Genomic DNA, 19358 nt, shown 5'->3' with positions numbered 1-19358 from the left:
TACCTGCTTCTTAGGGATACCACAAAAATGTCTTAATTGCCTCTTTTCCAAATTTCTGAGAAAACCAAGCCTAAGTCAGAGGGAATAGGGACCAAGAAATGGGGGCGTATCTGTAAGGCCCCTCAAATGGGTGGCATGGCGGCACTGGTGGGACAGCAGGAAAGACGGCAGCACAAACATCATAGAACTTACATGCAGGAAGGACTCAAGAATGACCACTGGCCCTGGAGCCACAAGGTGCAACCCAACTCTGATCATTTAACCTGGTCCCAAGGCCCACAAAAGCACGTGGAAGCCGCTCGAATGGGAAGGTCACAAAGCACAGACTAAGCCCATGCCCTTGAAAACTTGTATTGTGACAGGATTAGTGCACCCCGGCTGCTAAGATAGTATGCTCCTGGGGTGAGCTCCATCCAGGCAGATGGGTTCTAGCAGCTGCTGTTCCAAAGACAAGCATGCAAGTCAGGGTATCGTCACGATAGCACAAGGCTGAGAGCATCTCTCGGCTTCAGTGGTGGGGGGGCTCCTCCGCAGGCTGCTCTCGTGTGGGGACATGTAGAATGCTACTGACGTGTCCTCCATCTTCTGCAGGTTTCTATTCACTCTCGGTGAGACACCGGCAGGTGAAGCATTACCGTATCTTCCGCCTGCCAAACAACTGGTATTACATTTCCCCGAGGCTCACCTTCCAGTGCCTGGAGGATCTCGTGAACCACTATTCCGGTAAGAAACACTCCATCAGGACCCATCAATGAAGCCTCTCTTTGCTAATTGCCCTGTGGCGCCCTCAGTCTGGGATGCACACGGGTCACCGATACACGCCAGGGACTTCCTTGGCTGTCCTGTCCGTCCATCCTGCCTTCTTAATATGCTCTTGCTAATTCGGACTGTGAATTTCAGGCTAAAACAGACTGCCTGTGAAAGCTGCGCAAGTGAGTAAAATGCGGCTAAGCTCAAATTCACCCTCTGTCTACCTGTAAAGGAAACGAGTCAGGATGCCCCTACGGTCACAACCGCAAACAGCTCGCGCTTCCTTCGGCGCACCATACATTTGCAGGCCTCTGGGGCTTTGTTCTGAAACGCCACTCATTTCCCCTTTTCTGCACGTCAAAATCCTCGTCAGCCTTCAAGCCAACGGGAAGCCCCCTGCGTAATGACAGGAGTTGGGATTCATTGCCCGTCTTCGCTGCTCCCGTAGAGGCCAGGTGTCCCCCTGAATTCCTCTCATTCTGCCTTGTGGCCTAGTTAACTGTGGACCACTTTGTGTTTCCCAACAAGGTCTAAATGACCAGACATTGTGCTTCACTCACTTGTACGTCCTTCCTGGACCCAGGAGAGAGGTGACCAGCATGGGAGCATCCTCCAAGATGGCGGATGCACAGTGTGGTTTTGATGGAGGTGATGGGATAGGGTAGAGTCAGATGAGGAAATTTGAGTTAGACTGTGAAAGGCCTGAATGCCAGGTCAGGAGTTGAAATTTTACCCTACGGAAAAGGGAGAAATGGTAAAAAGTGGGCTAAACCTCTAAAAGTTGGCTGTGGAACCTCTGTGTTCATATCCCAGATCTTCCGGGCAACCTTGTGCCAGTTGTGCACCTCTGTGTCCCACTTTCTTCTCTGTGTAATGCACATACTAACTGTTCCTGCCTCGGGGATGCTGTGAGACCTCACCGAGTTCATGCATGGGAAGTGCCGGACGTGAAAGCAGGCTCCTACTAAATGTCTGCCCCTTTACTCAGCAGGTGTCTCCTTCTTCCTCCCTTCCCCGCGTATTGGAGGGGAGAAGAAATTACTTTCACTTTGTCACCATCTTTCCTCTTCCGGGCTCAGGAAGTGAGATCTCACACCCTGGGGTATCTTTGCCAGCGTCCTTTAGGGTGTGGCATCTTGAAGGGCATTTGAAAGAGAAAGAGGAGTCCACAGGGCCTTGGTTATCACGCCTGGCCTGTGAGAAGTACGAGTCGTGACGGAGGGAGGGCAGCTTGGGCGACCCAGGCCTGAGCTCGGATCTGGGCTCTGTGAGACCTCGGGCAGAGACCTCTGCCCCTCAGAGGCTCAGTCCTCCATTCACGGAAGGTGGGGGAGACAGCGCCCTTGCAGGTGGTGGCAATGATTATTGAATGGGATTGGTCGTGTAGGGCGTCCATCACAGCCTGGCATGTGGCAGATGCAAAAGAAAAGCTAAACAAATGTTGTTTCTGTGATAGCTGAGAACTGAGCAGCTTAGCTAAAAATGAAAGAGGAAGGGAGTCCTGGAAACAGTCAACTTTTACTGATTATGAGTAAAGGTTGGTTGTGGTATTTGGCTTTTAATAACAATCATCTGAGAGGTGTGGAGACCATAAGTTTTGCATAAACAAAAGCAAACATGAAAAAGATGCCACCTCGCAAAAACTTTACAGTCTGGGAGGTCCTTGAGGCTTCCAGGCCAGGGACACCCAAGGATCTCACGCCCCTGCAGAAGCAGGGCCTTCCAAAAACACGTTCCTGGCTGCTGCATCAATAAATGCATTGCAAGCATCAGTTCACCCCTGAGAATAACTGAAAAGGGTCTGGGAGCCTGGAGGGCTTCCTGTGCCTCTGGGGACCCCAACGTGGAAACAACGAGGCCAATTTTACCTCCCACCAGATTCTTCCCAAAGGCACAGAGTCAGAGAAATTGTGCACTCAGGGGTCTGAACAGACATCTTCGTTTTACAAGTTGCTTATGTTTCTTATCCTGGTGCCCTTGGGCAAATTACTTAACATCCTCAAGCCTCAGTTTCTTCACCTATAAAATGGGGATTAAAATGCCTCTTATAGGATTCTTGTTAGGACCAAAAAAAATAAATTCAAGTGTGGGAGATATCTGGTACCTAAATCTTCCACGCGTGGCGGTGATTGAAGAACAGAGAGGGTGGGACACAAATGAGTCCTAAAATATGGCCAGGAAAGTAAAGGGATGGGGAACTGGGACCCTGGAATGGAGAGTGGTTGGAGTCAAAGGGTGTGAGAAGAATGAGTGTTCTGGAGAGTTCTGTAGATTGGAGAGAATTAGATGAGTGTGTCCACACCCCAGAAGCAGTGTCGGATTTCTTTCCGTTCCTTTTTAGAGGTAATGAGTTGTTTTTGGAGCAAGGGCCTGGTTCTGAGTCAAGGAGACTTGGAATCTCACATTTCTGTGACCCTGAGCACGTGACGTGACCCCAGGATCCTCAGTGTCCTCATTCCAGAAGCAGGTGTGACAATAGTGACAGCTCAAAGTTGACTGGGGCCTCCCCAGATCAACACAGGGCTCATGCCAGCTGCTTATACTTGTTAGTTCTTTTTCTCTTTGCCAGAAGTTCCTTTTCACCCTCAGTATTAACCTTCCCTAGAAAGGGCTTTACGGAGCCCACTCCTGGGCTGCCTACTGCCGTCGATCGCTTTAGTCTTTGTGTCTGACTTGGTCTCCTTCACCTCCTAACCTGGGAGGTCGTTTCAATTTCCAACCCATGACAGGTAATTATTTCAGATTCACATCCAATTAAGCTCCCTCTAACCTCAGGGTCCAATCTCACATTTCTTGGCACGGGCCAGTGTGGGTGGACGTTTGAGTTCACGGTGAAAGTCAGACTGAAAACCACGAAACGAGTCATTATTGACTGACACCCTCTGATAGCCTGGGTTCGCCTCTTCGGCTACAATTCCTTTTTGTTCTTGGCAAGGACGCTGGGAGAGCTTCATAAATAAGAGGAGAGGCGGAGAGCGCCAGAGATGCAATGTGCTTCCTAAAACCTGGTGATGGGTTCGCCCCAGGCCGGGGTGGTCCTGTCCTGCTGGAGGCCAGCAGCATCTCGCATCCTTGGCCACTCCATCTCCCCTGTGACGTGAGAAGCACTGGGGTCTTTAACCTGATGGAGGCCACCCAGAATTTCCTCCATCTATGAGAATGCCTGAGCACAGCCAGAACCAGTCTTTCTCGCTAAGACATGGCTGGTGGAAGGCTTTGAAGAGATGGAGGATGCATCATAACGCTCCTGGAGGATGAGGGACTCTGGACGCTGAGATATTTCCTACTAGCTGAGGGAAACAACAGTGGATTTATTTAATTTTCATTCGCTTTGTGCATGCGTATCTAGGCTACAGAAGAGAAATTTTTCTTCATCCACTTTCTCTCTTTTGCCTCTACCTTTGTTTTTCTCCTCTTCTTTTCCTATGTCTTTGATCATTTTTGTGCTGTCTTCACTTCCTTCCACCTCTTCCTCTCTCTCCCTCCCTCCCCCTCTCTCTTTTTCTCTCTCTCACCACCCCCCTGCACCCCGTCTTTCTCTCTCCCTCCCCTCCTTCTCTCCCCTTTTCCTTTCTTTTCTCTCTCCTTCCTTCCTTCCTGTCTTCCTTCCTCCATCTCTCTTTCCCTCCCTTCCTGTCTTCTTTCCTTGTTTCTTTTATCTTCCTTTGTTCCTACAAATGCATTAGCCCACCTGTGCTGTGTGAAAAGCTTCTTTGTATGCTTTGGGGGGACTGGCATCATAGACAGCACCCCCTTGAATGCAAGAGGCTCACGCCAAAAAGTTGATGTAACGGCCCCTTAGGGAGGAACCCTGGAGGCTGGGGCTCACAGAGGCACTCTGCCAGCTGTGCTCACTCGGTAGCTCACTCCTCCCATTTGGCAGTTGAGGAAACTGAGGCTTAGAGAGGTTCAAGGTGATTCACCATCAGGGGTGAAGCTGAAATTCACACTCAAGTTTGGTTGGTTCTGGATCGTAATCTTTACTCTCTACCCGTGCCAAGCTAAGTGCAGTGCATCTTCAGGCCATGTTAACATCTCTTCAACATCTAGGTGCATGACTCTCAGCCCTGCCATGCCCCTTTCAAATCGTAGCCTCAGTTTCCCCATGTGAACAACCAGGGAGCTGTACTGGATGGTCCCCCAGGCCCCGTACCCCTCATTGGCTGCAGCGTCCCAGAGTCACTGACTGGCCATCTGTTTCCCTCCTCAGAGGTGGCTGATGGCCTCTGCTGTGTGCTGACCACACCCTGCCTCACTCAGAGCACGACCACCCCGGCAGCGAGGGCACCAGCCTCGCCTGTCACCTTGCGCCAGAAGACCTTCGACTGGAAGAGGGTGTCCAGGTAGGATGTGTGTTTGTGTGTATGTGTGTCCCATGAAAGTGTAAGCCCAAAACCAGCGTTCGAGCCTGGCAGAGGATAACCGTGGTCAGTTACAGCCAGCCCTGCTGAAACCCAAGAGGGGACATTCAGGGCAGATGCAGACCTGTGGAATCCCACTGCCCCCGTGAGACAGACTCAGCCTCAGTGCTCAACTCCCTGCCAAGAACCTCCGTCCCCCAGGTCTGCAGACATCTGTCGAGCCCCCACTCAGTTTTAACAGAATATTTTCCAGCTGAAAGATACCGCCTTGCTTTTTTCTAATTGTTAGGATCCTAGAGGGTAACATGCAAATAAATCTTGTGTAAATTTAAGATTATTTTAAACTTGCTCAGAAAGCTTAAACACACCAGCAAAATCCTAAGGCGATTTTTTTTTTTTTTTTTTTTTTTTACGGAAAATAGTCTCCCACTGACTTGTTTTGTCTGATTGTCAGCTGTTGTATTTTAAGGAATATCTGTAGTTGGGGATTGGTGGGTTATCTTACTAATTAAACACTGACTCAGACACCCCACTGGCAAATTCAAAGAAAATCAGAGATCAGACTTGCCTGGGAGATGAATAAAACTGCTCTCCCTCGTAAATATCATAAAGAAATATTCATTAAAATTTACAGTCGGACGTTTTAGCCATCAAAAAAAATGGTGATTCACAGAGTTTAAGTGTTCTCTCTCCAAGATCATGCAGCCACAAATGTAAGAACCAGAATTAGAACAATAAGTTAGAGAAATACTAACCAGGCTCCTTTTTTCCCTTCTTTTTCTCATTTTCCTGTCCTCCACCCCTCCACGTCTCTCTCTTTTGCCTCTTCCTCTGCTCTCTTTCCTTCCGCCTCGCAGACTACAGCAGGACCCAGAGGGGGCAGAGAATCCACTGGGCGTGGATGAGTCTCTTTTCAGCTACGGCCTTCGGGAAAGCATCGCCTCCTACCTCTCCCTGACCAGTGACGACAGCACCTCCTTTGACCGAAAGAAGAAAAGCCTCTCCTTGATGTACAGCGGAAGCAAGAGGAAGAGTTTCTTCTCGCCTCCACCGTACTTTGAAGACTAGCCCGACAGCAGACACCATGGTGTGTGCCCAAAAGGAACAGAGGCTAGAACTGTCACCTGGGGTCTTACAGAGAGGCAGGTCCCCTGGTCTCTGGGGAACCTCACGTCTCCCAGAAGCCAAGAGAAGCCACGTGGAGACTTGACCTTGCATCTTCTCTATCCACACCATGACAAAGGGTACCCATCCCTGGTGTCTGATCAGTACAGGACATCACGCAATGTTGACTCATGATGCGATCAGGCAACATTTCAGAAGAACCCTGTGTGTGTGTGTGTGTGCTTGTCGTGTTTGTGGGAAAGACAGACACTCTCTCACAAGGAAGTACACGAGGACCATTCTCCAACAAACCGTCCAGATGGTCACACGCTGAGGCCATTAGAGAGAACTTTGGAACAAAAGAAGCCTGAGAAGATGACCCAAAAGCGGTGGCCTGGCAGAAGGTCCTGGTTTGCAAATTGGTCCCCTGCATTGACCTTTTTTAACCAATCCCTAAAGAGATCTTTGGTACGCAGCTCCTGTCTTTTTAAGGGAACTCAGTGACACTAAACATTAACCTTCCTTATTAGCCCGGAATCAGGAGATCCTTTTGGCCTGCCAGTACCCAGACCACATGTGCAGAGATTGGATGGCCTCCGTCCTTCTATAGAGGGCAAGGCAACTGGGAGAAGGAGAAGCTGCTGGTAGGGAGAGCAAGAGAATGGCCTGGAACGGTGCGAACTTTCACCCTGTCCCCAGCCATGGCTTTGCAGCACAGAAAGCGCATCTCTGGCACACTGAGATTCTTGCCTATATTAATGCATCAGTTATTCATTCATGATTGCCTGCAGAGGCCCTGTGTTAAGACCCATGTAAGATATCAGGTCAAAAAAAGAAAAAGAGATGAATAGGCCCCTGACCCCAGTAGAGGTGCTCACAGTGTAATCAGGCAGAAAAGTGTGTAAACAATAATGAAAATGGGGTGTAAAAGGAGAAATCAGGTCCTGGTTTTTGGTAGGATTGGGGTCAGGTGAGGAGGACCCAGGACCCCCTGTTCCAGCTGGACCTTTAGAGAGTTGGCTGGATTAAGTAGGTGAGAATGCCTGGATTTTTTTGAAAAAAGGAAATCAATAAGTTCTAAAGAGTTAATTTATCCAGTATTTTATTCCAAAAGGGTTTGGCATCCACATGAATAAAAATGCTGAGCTCCAGGAAAGATGGGATTAAGAGTGGCTTAATTGTGTCATACATCATTTTAAGAGATGAGAGAGAAAACACAGTAAAGATCTAAAGAAGACGCATTTATCTCCAGGCCACAAATCCGGATCCTGTAGGAAGGGGTCCGGGATGCATCCGTGACTCATTTTCTCCTGTTGCAAAGGGATTCAGGGGGAAAGGGGTGCACGCAGTGCCTCTTGCTGCCCCATATGAGGAGTCTGTTTACCATACGCATTCCGTAGATCTGAGATCGTGTGCTTGTGTCGTGTGCATATGCGCTGACATGATTTTCTGTATCATCACATTCCAGTGTGTTTATACCAGAAGACATTTGTGGTTTCCTCAACAATCCCAAAGGGCTGTTTCAAACGAGCAGCCAACGTATGGGAAATGAATGTATCACTGTGGACATTGACTCCCACCATAAGGCCGGGTGACGTCGCCACTCTAGATGTCTGTACAGCGTCTTATGTATTGTTTTCCGTTGTGACTAATGTGGTTAGGACATTTGGGGAGTACTCAGAGGGATTTCTAAGTGGGAAGCATTACACTTTGCTAAATCATGTATTTATTCCTGATTAAAATAAACCTACTACATATTTAACCTTTGGAATGTGGAGAGCGCGTCCTGTGAGAGGTGGGTGGGCGGGTCACTCAGAAGCTCTGTGGGGTTTCGAATTTTCAAATAAACCTGCAACTGAAGAGAAGCGAGATCCAGGAACAGTCGTTAAGCAGTTCAGCCTCTTTTCAAGGTGCAGCCTTAAGAAAACCGGATTTTATGATTTTTGGGGGTGTCTTATCAAACTCGAAGGCGGACAGAAGGATTTGAGGGCGAGAACAAGTCCTTAGTGACTGGTAGGAAAATTCTGCCTCACCTGGAGACTTCTGCATATTACCTGGGAGACCTCTGATATCCATTCTTCCAAGAATTCCTTTGTACAAATATTTTGGGGCACCTATTAAAAACCAGACACTGGTCTAGGCGCTGGAGCTATAGCAAGACCAGCTGAGGTCTCTGGTATCATGGAGCTTGATATCATCCATAAACAAGAAACTTTCCAACGATGACTAATGCAGTGCGGAAGGTGGCCTAGGGTGCTAGGAGGGAGCACGACAGGCCAGGGATGGTTTAATCGGATGCTTAGGAAACGCTTCCCAGGGGAGACGTCCAAGCTCACAGTACAGCCGAGGCCTGAAAGATGAGAGCAAACAGCCATGCGAAGATGTAGGAAGAATGCTGGAGGAAGCAGGGACAGCATGGCGATTCCCGTGGGCAGAAGCAAGACTGCACGGGGAAGGATCTGAAATAAGGCCAGGTGGCTGGGGCTGAGGGAGCCAAGGTGGGGAAGAGACAGCTGTCGGGAAGCAGATGGGTCCTGCGGGGCCCTGGACAGGAGGGAAAGGAGGTTAGGGCTTATTCTAGGAGAAATGGGAAGCCAGTGGAAGGATCCAAGTAGGGGAGCAATATCATTTCATTTATATGTTTAAAATAGCACACTGGCTACTGTGTCAAGAATGAATTTTTTAAATTCTGGCATTGTGTGATCTACTGGACACAGTTACAGAAAGATGTAGAGTTTGAAAGTAAAGGGATGGAAAACTTTTCATGCAAAAATGAACAAAAGGAAAAAGAGTTGAATTTTGAGGCAAAATGGAATTAAAGGTGAAAATAAATTACCTAAGAGCAAAAAGAGATGTTACAAAAGGAATACATTAAAAAGATATAATGATTGAACCTATATTAATCTAACAATATAAGTTCAACATGTATTAAGCAACTATTATAGAGACAAATAGATAATTTTATTTGGACATTTTAACACATGGTTCTCAAAAACTGATAAATTAAGCAAAAGTAAATCGATAATTAGATAGAAGATTTCGATAACACTATATAATGTTTCTCCTGACAAGTGAAGAATATATTAGGTCACAGAGAAAGTCCTAATAAATTTCAAAGTCAGCATCCTCTAATTCACGCTGTATGATAATAATGCAGTAAAATTGGAAATCAGTTTGCAAAAGGATGGGTAAAAAGTCTACGACTCTAAAAGCCAAAAAAAAAATGTCCTTGTGTTAAGAAGAAAATAATGAAAGAAATAACAAAATATTTAAAAAATATATGACATATTGCTACTTCTCAAAACTTCGGGGGCATAGCTAATACAATAGTAAGAGGGATATTTATTGTTTGAAGTCCATTGATCAGTAAACAAAGAATGAAAAGCAAGGTTAGCTTTCAACTCAAGAAGCCAAAAGAACAGCAGTTTGCTAAGGAAATGAAGATTATGATAAAGGCAGACTTCAATGAAATAGGATTTTTAAAATGCAGTCATAAAGAAGATTTAAAAAGGAAAACATGTTTAAAGACTAAGATTCATATGACTGATAAAAACACGAACAAGAATGATCACAAGAAAGAAGGAGAAGGAGAGCGAGTTGGATGTGGGTCTGCACGGCCCTGGGGGCTCCACAGGAGGGAATGTACCCTCCTCCACCCTAGGTCAGCAGGGGTGGCCCTCCTCTCTTTCTGTCTCCTCCCTGCTGTCTGGAACCCCCGGCCACCCAGACTCAGCCCTGAAGATGAGGACAACGCCCTAGGATGGCAGAGAAACACCTAGAAGGTACCCAGGCCCTGAGAGATCACGAGACCCCTGAACTCCTCACCTTGGGAAATGTTATGAGAAACAGAAGAAAAAGACCTGGATTTATTATTTAAGCTGCGTTAGTGCTGGGTCTCCTTGTTAGAGAAGCTGAGCCTTTTGCTCCAACAGGTACACAAGCAGACCTGCCGTTATTTGCAGAGGACGAGATAACTTCATAAAAAATCCAATGGAACCAAGACACAAAGTGTTAGAAGGTGCTAAGAGAGCTCAGCAAATTTGGAACCAACTTACTCTCCTCTGCCAGCATTTACCAACTAGAAAGCGCAATAGAAAAACAGACACCACTCATGGTGGCAACCAAACTATGACACACATAGGGATTTGCCTACAACGATTCCACAAAACTTTTATGGAGAAAAGTTCCAAACTCTATGAAAAGACCTACAGAGATAAAAGTACCACACTCATGGTTATGGTGTTAACCTGATTCATGGATGCCAGAATTAACCCCATAAAAACATACATATTTTTCTGAAATTAATTGAAAAATTCCATGACACTACAATCAAATTCCTATCAGGAATATTTTTTAAAAATCAATAAACTTATTCTAAAATATACATGGGAGCATCACGGACCATGAACAGCTTGGTCAATTTTTTTTTTTAAGACAGGCCCTGAGCTAACATCTGTTGCCAATCTTCCTCTTTTTTTTCCCCTTCTTCTCCCCAACGCCCCCCAGTACATAGTTGCATATTCTAGTTATAGGTCCTTCTGGTTGTGCTATGTGGGACGCTGCCTCAGCATGGCTTGATGAGCGGTGCTGTGTCTGCACCCAGGATCAGAACTGGCAAAACCCCTGGCCGCCAAAGCAAAGCGTACAAACTTAACCACTTGGCCACGGGGCCGACCTCCTAGCTGGGTCAATTTTGGTCAAGAGTAGCACAGGGGAGAGTGGTCACATTACGACGCACGTGCAAAAAGAGGAGAAAATGGTGCTCTGGGCCCAGGCCACCACCTCCCCCCACCAGCTGAATGGAACTCAGCATGGTCTCACGTGTCCTCTTTGGACCAGATGCTGTGCTAAATGTTAAGGAAGAACGAAGAGGATAAACTCACATCCCCAATCATAGCAGAATTGGAATAAGATATGTTAGAAAAATAACGAGCATGCAAACAAAGCAGAATTCCTAAAAACAGCTAAAAAGCAATCTCTTGACTGTCAAGATTCTTTCTGTTTTAAGAGATGAGGAGAAGCTTCATGGCCCTGTTTCAGCTGAGGCCTGAGGGGCGGAGCGACTCTCCAGGTGGGGAACTGGACGTGCTGACCGCAGCACAGCAATGGAAAGAACTAGAGAAGCCGTGGCATTTTCTAGGAATGGTCCCGGCTGGTGAGCCTGGAGTGAAGGGTTCGTGTAGGAACAGAGCAGGAAAGGAGACAGGAAAATTCAGCTTGAAGCCAATTCATGGGGCCTGGCCCTCATTCTGAGGAATGCAGAATTGGGGCAATGTCGAAGGAAAGCAATGGAAATTTCTTCTGGGTCCTGTGAATCACACGGCAGAGGACACGACCTCCTCTATCTTCTCCTCAAACTGGACAGGGCATCAGAGGTACAGAATGCAGATTTGTAATAAGGTACCCCTCTTCCTCCTCCATCCCGGCCCCCAGGCAGGTGAAATGTCCTTGGACCTGCTTTTGCTTGGAGTTGCCTATGCTTGGCGTGGGACGGGGCCACTGGGATTTCTTGAGTTCCTATAGTGTGCAGGACACTTTGCAAACCCTATAGGATGACCACTTCTTAGGGCCTTGGAAGACAGAATTAACCTTGCCTGTTTTATCCGTGAAGAATGTAGAGGGAAGGGTTTCACCCCAAGCCAGGATCTTGATGCGGGCTTGTCTGATCCCAGGCCTGGGCTTTTTCTCTGACACATTGAGACTCCCAAAAAGTCCCCAGTTCCAGGAGAAGCAGCCTCATAGACTGGGAAAACGCAGGATTTGGCTTTAGGTCCTAGCCCCTGATGCAGCTCCTTCTTTGCTGTGTGTTCTCCAGCAGGTCACTAAACATCCCTGAGTCTTGGATTTCTAGATGGGAAATAACATTAACACTCCCGGCAAATCAATGTGAGGACTCTATGAGATAATATATTGAAAGTACTTTATGGCCCCAATCATGCTAAACAAATAAATTTGAGTTATTAATTATCATGAGAGTCTGTCTCGCCCGATATTTCAACAGCTCTAGCCCCAAGATTTGCAGAAAAATTTAAGATTTTATCCAAGAATATATCATCAAGTCACATTCGTTCCCCAACATCTGTTGGTAAAGAACACGTTTAAGAACTGCTAATATATTGAAGCATTTTAGGTCTCTCGATTCCAAATAATTTCACATGCATCCCAAGGACTTCTGGGAGCAGTTGTAAAAGCTGCTCCTAAATGACTAAAACAGACGGAGGGTTTATTTTTAAATACTCTACCATTTGTTAAAACAGATTAGTTTTGAAATTCCCCAAACACCTAAATCCTCCAGAAATTTCGAAAAGAAAATTTTGCCTTCTGGGCCTACTGGAAGGTATTTTTGGTGTCTCCTGGGTCCCGGTGAGGGTCTGGTGGCTGAGACGGCCCTGGAGAAAGCCCTTCAGGTTCGGCTCAAAGGCGGGAAGGTCTGTTCTCAAGACCAGGAATTCAAAGATCTTTGTGCTCAGACCTCCTGCCACTAAGAAGGAGCCACTACAGAGGGCAGATTGAATAAAACCCCAGTCAAAGGACAAGAAACACAGGAAAGGGCTGGGAGGGAGGGGAGTGGATAGTCTGTGGGTCCCTGGGCACAGTCCTCCATTCATGGGCTCATTCGCTGCCTGGATATTAATTATGGAGCATCTACTGCGAGAAGCTGTGGTGGGTGCACCCCTGGCCCCTCTCTCCCAGAGCTTGCAGTCTTGTGAGAGAGACAGACATGGCAACAGGAATAATTATTTACTGGTGGGAAATCATGAGAAGTACAGACAGCATAAGCCATATAAAGGGGGTCCAGCTCTAGACTGAGAAGTCTGGAAGGATTCCCTGAAAGACGAGTAGGGCAGGCAAAGAGGAAGATGGGAGGAGAGGGTTCCGTGCAGAGGAAACTGCCTGCGTGAGGCCGAGTAGAGAATGGACCCTTCAAGGAACACTGGCATGCTCCTACGGCCGAAGGAGAGAGACGAAGTGGCAGGTGGCACTGCTTCCTATACGGGAGGATGACGATGACGCTGATTTAGCATCAGTTATGCCCAAACAATGACACTTCGCCTACCCTCCTTATGATCAAGGGTTTGGATCTCAGGAAGGCTGGACAAAGCTGGGGTGTGGTTATATGGTCTCTAGAATTGCTGGCTGGTCCACGGCACTGGCCTCAATAGTTCTCCATCTTCCCTTAATTTGTGTCACTTACTATTGTCTTCATTGCTTTCTCTTCCTCCATCATTGCTCCTCTTAAATTCATCCTCCACCCAGCTCTAAGAGAAGTCTTCCTAAAGCGTTTTCTAAGGAAGTTTCCCACCTGCTTAAAAACGCTTTGATGACATACCAGTGTTCACAGAAGCACTAGTCACAGTGGCCAAAAGGTGGAAGCAACCCAAACGTTTATCAGCAGATGAATGGATAACCAAATGTGGTATATACATACAACGGTCTGTTATTCAGCTTGAAAAGAAATGAAACTCTGACACAGGCTACAACATGGATGAACCTTGAAGACGTTATGGTAAGTGAAATAAGCCCGTCACAAAAGGACAAGTCGTGTCAGATTCCACTAACATGAGGTACCCGGAGTAGGCAAATTCGTAGACCAGAAGGTAGAATAGAGGTCACCCGGGCTGGGACGAAGGGGAAAGGGGGAGCTATTTAATAGGTATAGGGTTTCTGTTTGGGATGATGAAAAAGTGCTGGAAATGATTAGTGGGGATGGTTGCACAACATTGTGAATGTTCGTAATGCCACTGAATTATACACTTAAAAATGTAACATGGGAAACCAAAGCAAGCAAGCAAACAGACAAAACCCTCCAATGGCTCCCATGCACTCAGGATAAAAGCCAGGCTGGATTCAGTGCCGTCTGGCTGCTCTCTGCCTCCCAGCCGCCACACCACTGCCCACGAAGACCCTGTCTTCGAGACGCACCATGTGATGGGCAGATCTCAGCGAAGATCCAGCTTTCCCTTGGCGCCTGGACTCTGCCTACAGTTAATGCCCACACAGCCTTCAGCATGAGCTCAGCCCCCCCCCTCCTGGGAGGCTCCCCTATGCCACTACCTCTGTCCCCTGTGCTGAGTTTGGGGCTTCTCTCTGAGCCACCCTAAGACCTTCTTTTAAATATCTGCTTGAAGTGTTTGTCTCTCACTCCTCCCAGTAAACTACAAGCTTCCTGAGAACTAGGACATGTATTATTCAGCATGGGATTTCCAGCACCTTGCATAGCACCTGCCCTAAGGTGGATGCTCAATAAAATTAGAAGTTAATTAATGACAGAATAGCCATCAGGGCTTATGCTGTGGTCAACCAAGTCATTTTGTCCATCATAATTATTCCATCATCATCAACATCATTATATTATTATCATCACCATCATCGTCATCACCATCATCATCATTACCATCATCATGATCATCTCACCATCATCACCACCATCATCATCATCACCATCATCACCATCATCATCATCATCACCACCATCATCATCATCACCATCATCATCGCCATCATCACCATCATCATCGCCATCATCACCATCATCGTCATCGTCACCTAGCAGGTGCTTCAGACCATCCAGTAGAATTATGAGTTCTATTCTTTGCCTTCACTCAACAGTCGACAACTTAATTGGCCAAACTTTTCTTTCTCTGTCCCTCATCCTGTGGCTGCTGACCCACCTACCTGCCACTCCTTGGATAGCCATGTGGATAAGCTCTGGGTGCCTTGCCTCTCCTCACCCTTCCAATGAGGTGGAAGGGACTAGCGAGAGCAAGGAATCACCCAATATTGTTCTACAATAAAATGTCACAAGAACAGAATCTCAGGGAGGATGGAGCGCGGGCTATTGAAGAAACTAGGCAGCTTAAGGGAAGATTCCAAGATCGAACCTGGAGAAGATCAGGGAAGCGACACCGGGGTAGATGAGAGTCCTCTTGGTTCTGTTTCTCTCCTGTTTTTGGCGACACTGTTGAGTGTATTCAGCATTGTATCGGCTAAACTGTGCTCTCATCATTAGATTTCCGGAAAGCTTCTCCTCCTGCATCCCAACCCCTTATGTTTGTCTATTGACAAGAGAGGTAATCGAGGGTCCAGTTCATTAAACCCTAATGAGACACTCCAAGCAAATAGTCACCATCTAGAATCATTACCACTTTAGATACAAGTGGACAGCAGTCAGGAGAGCCCTCAGCATCCTGGCTCACGTGCGCATGGAAAGATGGCCACAAGCAGGGTGCACACTCAGGACTAAGGATAAGGGAAAACCAAGCAGTCGAAGTCAACGGTCTCAAGAGGCAGGAGAGGACCACCTTGCCCGGCCAGCATCTGCAGCAAGGCTGGAGGCAGAACAGGCGACTCACCATCAGCACGGCTCTCCGGAAGAGTCTGGAGTTGGCAGTCCTGGTGGTCAGAAGGTGGATGCTGGCCACGTCAGCTCCGCCACGATCTGCTGCCAGGGCCACGTGCCGAGGGTCCCCGCCAAATGCTCCAATGTGAGTGTGCACCCAGGTCAGAGCCGCCACCTGGTCCAGCAGCCCCCAGTTGCCACTCACCTCACTGGACCCTTCAAAGAGAGGAAAGCATTTAACCCTTTGTGATTTTGCAACCTGGAATTTAATCATCCTAGTGCTGTCTGAGCCAGGCACATGGTACCTGTGGAGCACCCAGCCTCCTGTCTGCACCGGTCAGGACAGTGGCTCCACATACAGGGTGGGACAGTGGCAAGAGCGTGGGCTCTGGAATCAGACCCATCCAGGTGCGAACTCTCGCTTCAGCCTTTGCTAGCTAGGAGAACTTAGATGTGTTACTCCACCTCTCTGAGCCACAGCTTCCCATGGCAGACGAGGGCCGCTGCTCAGATTAGAGGCAGTACATGTTCAGGCCACCCCACTGCTTGGCAAATGGGTAGCAAGGAGATGAACCTCCTGCCCCACATCTTCACCCACTGCCATGGCTCTCCATACCTTTGCCTCCCCAATAATGGCCAGGTTTAGCGAGGTTCTGGATCTCGTTCCTTCCCACTCCCTCATCCTCTGCGACCTTCGATAACATTCAACTGAGTTGATCTCTCTTTCCTTTTTTCACAGAATTCAGTAAACATCTACTAAAAGCTCAACATTATTATTTTTTTTAACGGTATGATCCAGACCGAAAAAATCATGCTCTTCTCCATGGTGTTTTGGGACACTACATGCTGAAGACCATCTGGCCGTCCTCTGGATTCAACAGATCCTCCTTGTCGGTCTACACCACTAACTGCCCCAGACGCCCAGGCCTGTTCTGCTGTGGGCTGAGGCTGTACATTTCTCCAGCTTTGCTCCAGGAAACCTCAGCCCATCCCATGGCTTCAACCACCACGTCCACGCTGATGACTCTGGGGCACACGCCAGCGGCTCAGAACACTCTGCCGGCTCCAGACCCTCACGTTTCTCCAGGAGGCTGTCTCACAGGCACCTCAGGTTCCTTCCGTCCCCCAGGGAATTGATGCTAAGTCTCCTGAGCACCCTGGCCAGCAGCATCTCCAGAGTTTCTGATCTTCTCCTTCAAAAGCAGCTCCACCCACCCATTCTGCTCCTGCACAGCCTTGTGGGCCTTCCCTGATGTCTGCTCTGCCGCATCCCCACTCCCTCCCCATGTGCTCTCTGTGGGCTCTCTCTCTCCACTGATCTCAGCCGCCATCTCTGCTCAGAGCCTCTTATTGGCCTCCTGCATCTGCATATTCCTCCTGCCAATGAATTCTCCATGCCACACCCAGAGTGGTCTTTTAAGCTTATAATTTTGATCAAGTCTCTCTCTCTATGTCTCTGTCTCTGTCTGTCTCTCACAGGCACACACACACACACCTTGCCCCATCCTATCTAGAATCTCCCATCTCACCCCATTGTCCTTAGGAACGAGCTCAGTTCTTCCAATGCATTCAAGGTCCCATGGGCCTGGGTCGTCCGTCTCTTGGGCCCCCTCTGTCTCCTCCTATGCCTGTGCTGCAGACCCAGGCTGCCCATCAGTTGCTCAAACACGCCGGTCCACCCTCTCCCAGGCCCCTGCTTGGCACAGGTGATTTCCTCTGCCAGAGCCCTCCCCCTCCCCCGGGCCTTTCCTATCTTCCTCCTCCTTCGGCCCAGCCATCCTTCAAGTCTTAGCTATGCCATCAGTTCACAGGCAGCCCTCAGGCAAAGCCAGCATCCTCTTTCAGGGTACTTGTCACCATTGTCTTCCCTGCTAGACTGTACCCCTACTAAAACTAGTGGCACATAGTAGGTCTTCAGTAAGTATTAGGTGAATGAATGACCGTAGATATGACTAACGGGCTTCAGCATCAAGCGAGAAACTATCACCAAGACCCCATATTCCCAAGGAGAAAAACAGAAAGATCTTGCATCTCCATTCGCCACCCTGGTATTCACAAAGCTGATGAGAACACCAGCTCCGAGGACGGACCGGTACAAATGACCCAAATTACTTTTCCAGCTGGGAAGACTTTTCAGAATTTCTTCAAATGCATTTCATGTTCTGGGTTTGGTGACGCGATTGGCACCATTCTCTCCGTGGACCTTTCTGGATTGCACGTACGTCTCATTTGTTAGGATGAAAGCATTTGTTTATGAGGTCTCAGGCAGGGCAGGAAAGCAGCGTGCCAATGAGCAGGACCCAGTCCTGCAAGTCTGGGAAGTGACATCCATGGCCTGAATTTCCAGTGACAATGGGGGAGAAGAGAATGTCCCTGAATCCTACGTCTCATATATCAGCTTCCTGCTTACAATGCTGACATTCTGGGGTCAACAGACCCCTAGGAGGTCAGAAGGGAGGGGGTGTTCAAGAGGCTTCACCTGGTGCCAGGCATCATGCTAGGTACTGCGAAGAGGAAGGTAGACAAGATCCTGGCCCTCAGGGCACACGGCTCAGGGACCCGCACAGAAGGCAGCTAACCAGCTGGTCTGAGATAGTCTAGTCCAACCCTGTCCTTGGCTGGTGAGGAAGCTGAGCCTCAAGAGGAAAAGTTTGTTTAGGTGCAAGAAGCAAATGTGAGATCAAGTCGGGACTTAAATTGCACACTTGGAGCTCTGTCCTAATATTCAATACAATTCAACAAACATTGGTTGAAAAATCTATGACGTGCAAGGCCCTGTGTTATTTTCATTAGAAAATCTAAGCTATTTATGGAACCATCCCTGCTCAAAAGCTTTCATAACTCCCTCATTCCTGCCTCATCAAGTCTAAACTTCTTCCTGACTTTTCAGATCCTCTAAGGTGGACCTCGGCCTCCCCAAGCGGTCTGGTTCCCTTCACTGTCCGACACCGGCTCTCCTCCAGCCATGGGGGTCCACTCATCACATCCCCACTCACTCCGCCCGCGGTCTGTGTGTGCAGCCCCAACTCTCCTCATCCTCAGGGCCCCACTCAGGTCCGCCTGGCCCCGTTCTGCCACAAACACGTGCTGTGCAGAGCTGCGGGGGGCATGAAACTGGAGAGGGCTGCTCTCTGTGGACCAGGCGCGTCCAGTCCAGTGGGGACACGGGTGTGAGCAGATTTCTGGACAACAGGGTAAAGCTCCTCTCCGTCTACCCCAGCCGGTCCTGCTCTGCCCCTCCACCTGCAGCCTCCTGCCCCTCTGGTCTGAACCACCCCAGCAAACACTCCGTGGTTCCCTCACTGTCTAATTGGTCCTCACCTGCTCGTCTGATTTCTTCATCTATCCCTCTAAAGCTTGTTAGCACAATTCTGGGCTCATGGTGGGTTCTCGCCCAGGTCATTATTGATGCCATCAATAACAGGCAGCACGGGGAGGTGGGTAAGGACACGGGTTATGGAGTCAGACCAGCTGGGCCCAGGTCCCGGCTCCTCCACCTGCTAGCTGTGTGGGGCCCTGGACAAGTTACTTAACAAGACCTGACTTTCCCCACCTGTAAAATGGGGGTTATAATAATACCTACCTCGTTAGGTTGCTATGATGACTGCATTGGTTAATATTCGTAAAGGGAACGGAACAGTGCGTGGCATATAGCACGATAGAGATTGTTTGGTTTTTCTTAAATAAAACAAACCGGGCTTAGGTCCCAGCATCATCCTACAGAGGCCCTTTGCAGGATGTGCCCTGTCTTCAGTAGCAGAAATGGCACCTGTGATGGGTCTCCCGCTGGGCAGGACTCTGTG

At 48.4% G+C, this 19358-nt stretch overlaps 2 protein-coding genes across 5 annotated transcripts in view; one reads left to right on the top strand and one right to left on the bottom strand.

The window, feature by feature from the left end:
- The window catches only part of SLA (Src like adaptor), a 64161-nt gene extending 56184 nt beyond the window's left edge, over positions 1–7977 (top strand). For all 4 annotated transcript variants that reach the window (XM_070632112.1, XM_008515506.2, XM_070632113.1 and 1 more), the window contains 3 exons: positions 592–723; positions 4961–5093; positions 5969–7977. In XM_070632112.1, the coding sequence (XP_070488213.1) occupies positions 592–723; positions 4961–5093; positions 5969–6179 (476 nt within the window). In that variant the 3' untranslated portion in view covers positions 6180–7977. The remainder of the gene's footprint in view (positions 1–591; positions 724–4960; positions 5094–5968) is intronic.
- The window catches only part of TG (thyroglobulin), a 243372-nt gene that overhangs the window by 87479 nt on the left and 136535 nt on the right, over positions 1–19358 (bottom strand). Inside the window, exon 40 of the mRNA XM_070632069.1 lies at positions 15569–15771. Within this exon, the coding sequence (XP_070488170.1) occupies positions 15569–15771 (203 nt within the window). The remainder of the gene's footprint in view (positions 1–15568; positions 15772–19358) is intronic.

The sequence above is a fragment of the Equus przewalskii genome, chromosome 8, assembly GCF_037783145.1.
Source record: "Equus przewalskii isolate Varuska chromosome 8, EquPr2, whole genome shotgun sequence".
NCBI lineage: Eukaryota > Metazoa > Chordata > Mammalia > Perissodactyla > Equidae > Equus > Equus przewalskii.
The sequence above is the reverse complement of the archived record's forward strand: the minus strand, read 5'-3'. Positions and strand labels throughout refer to the sequence as shown.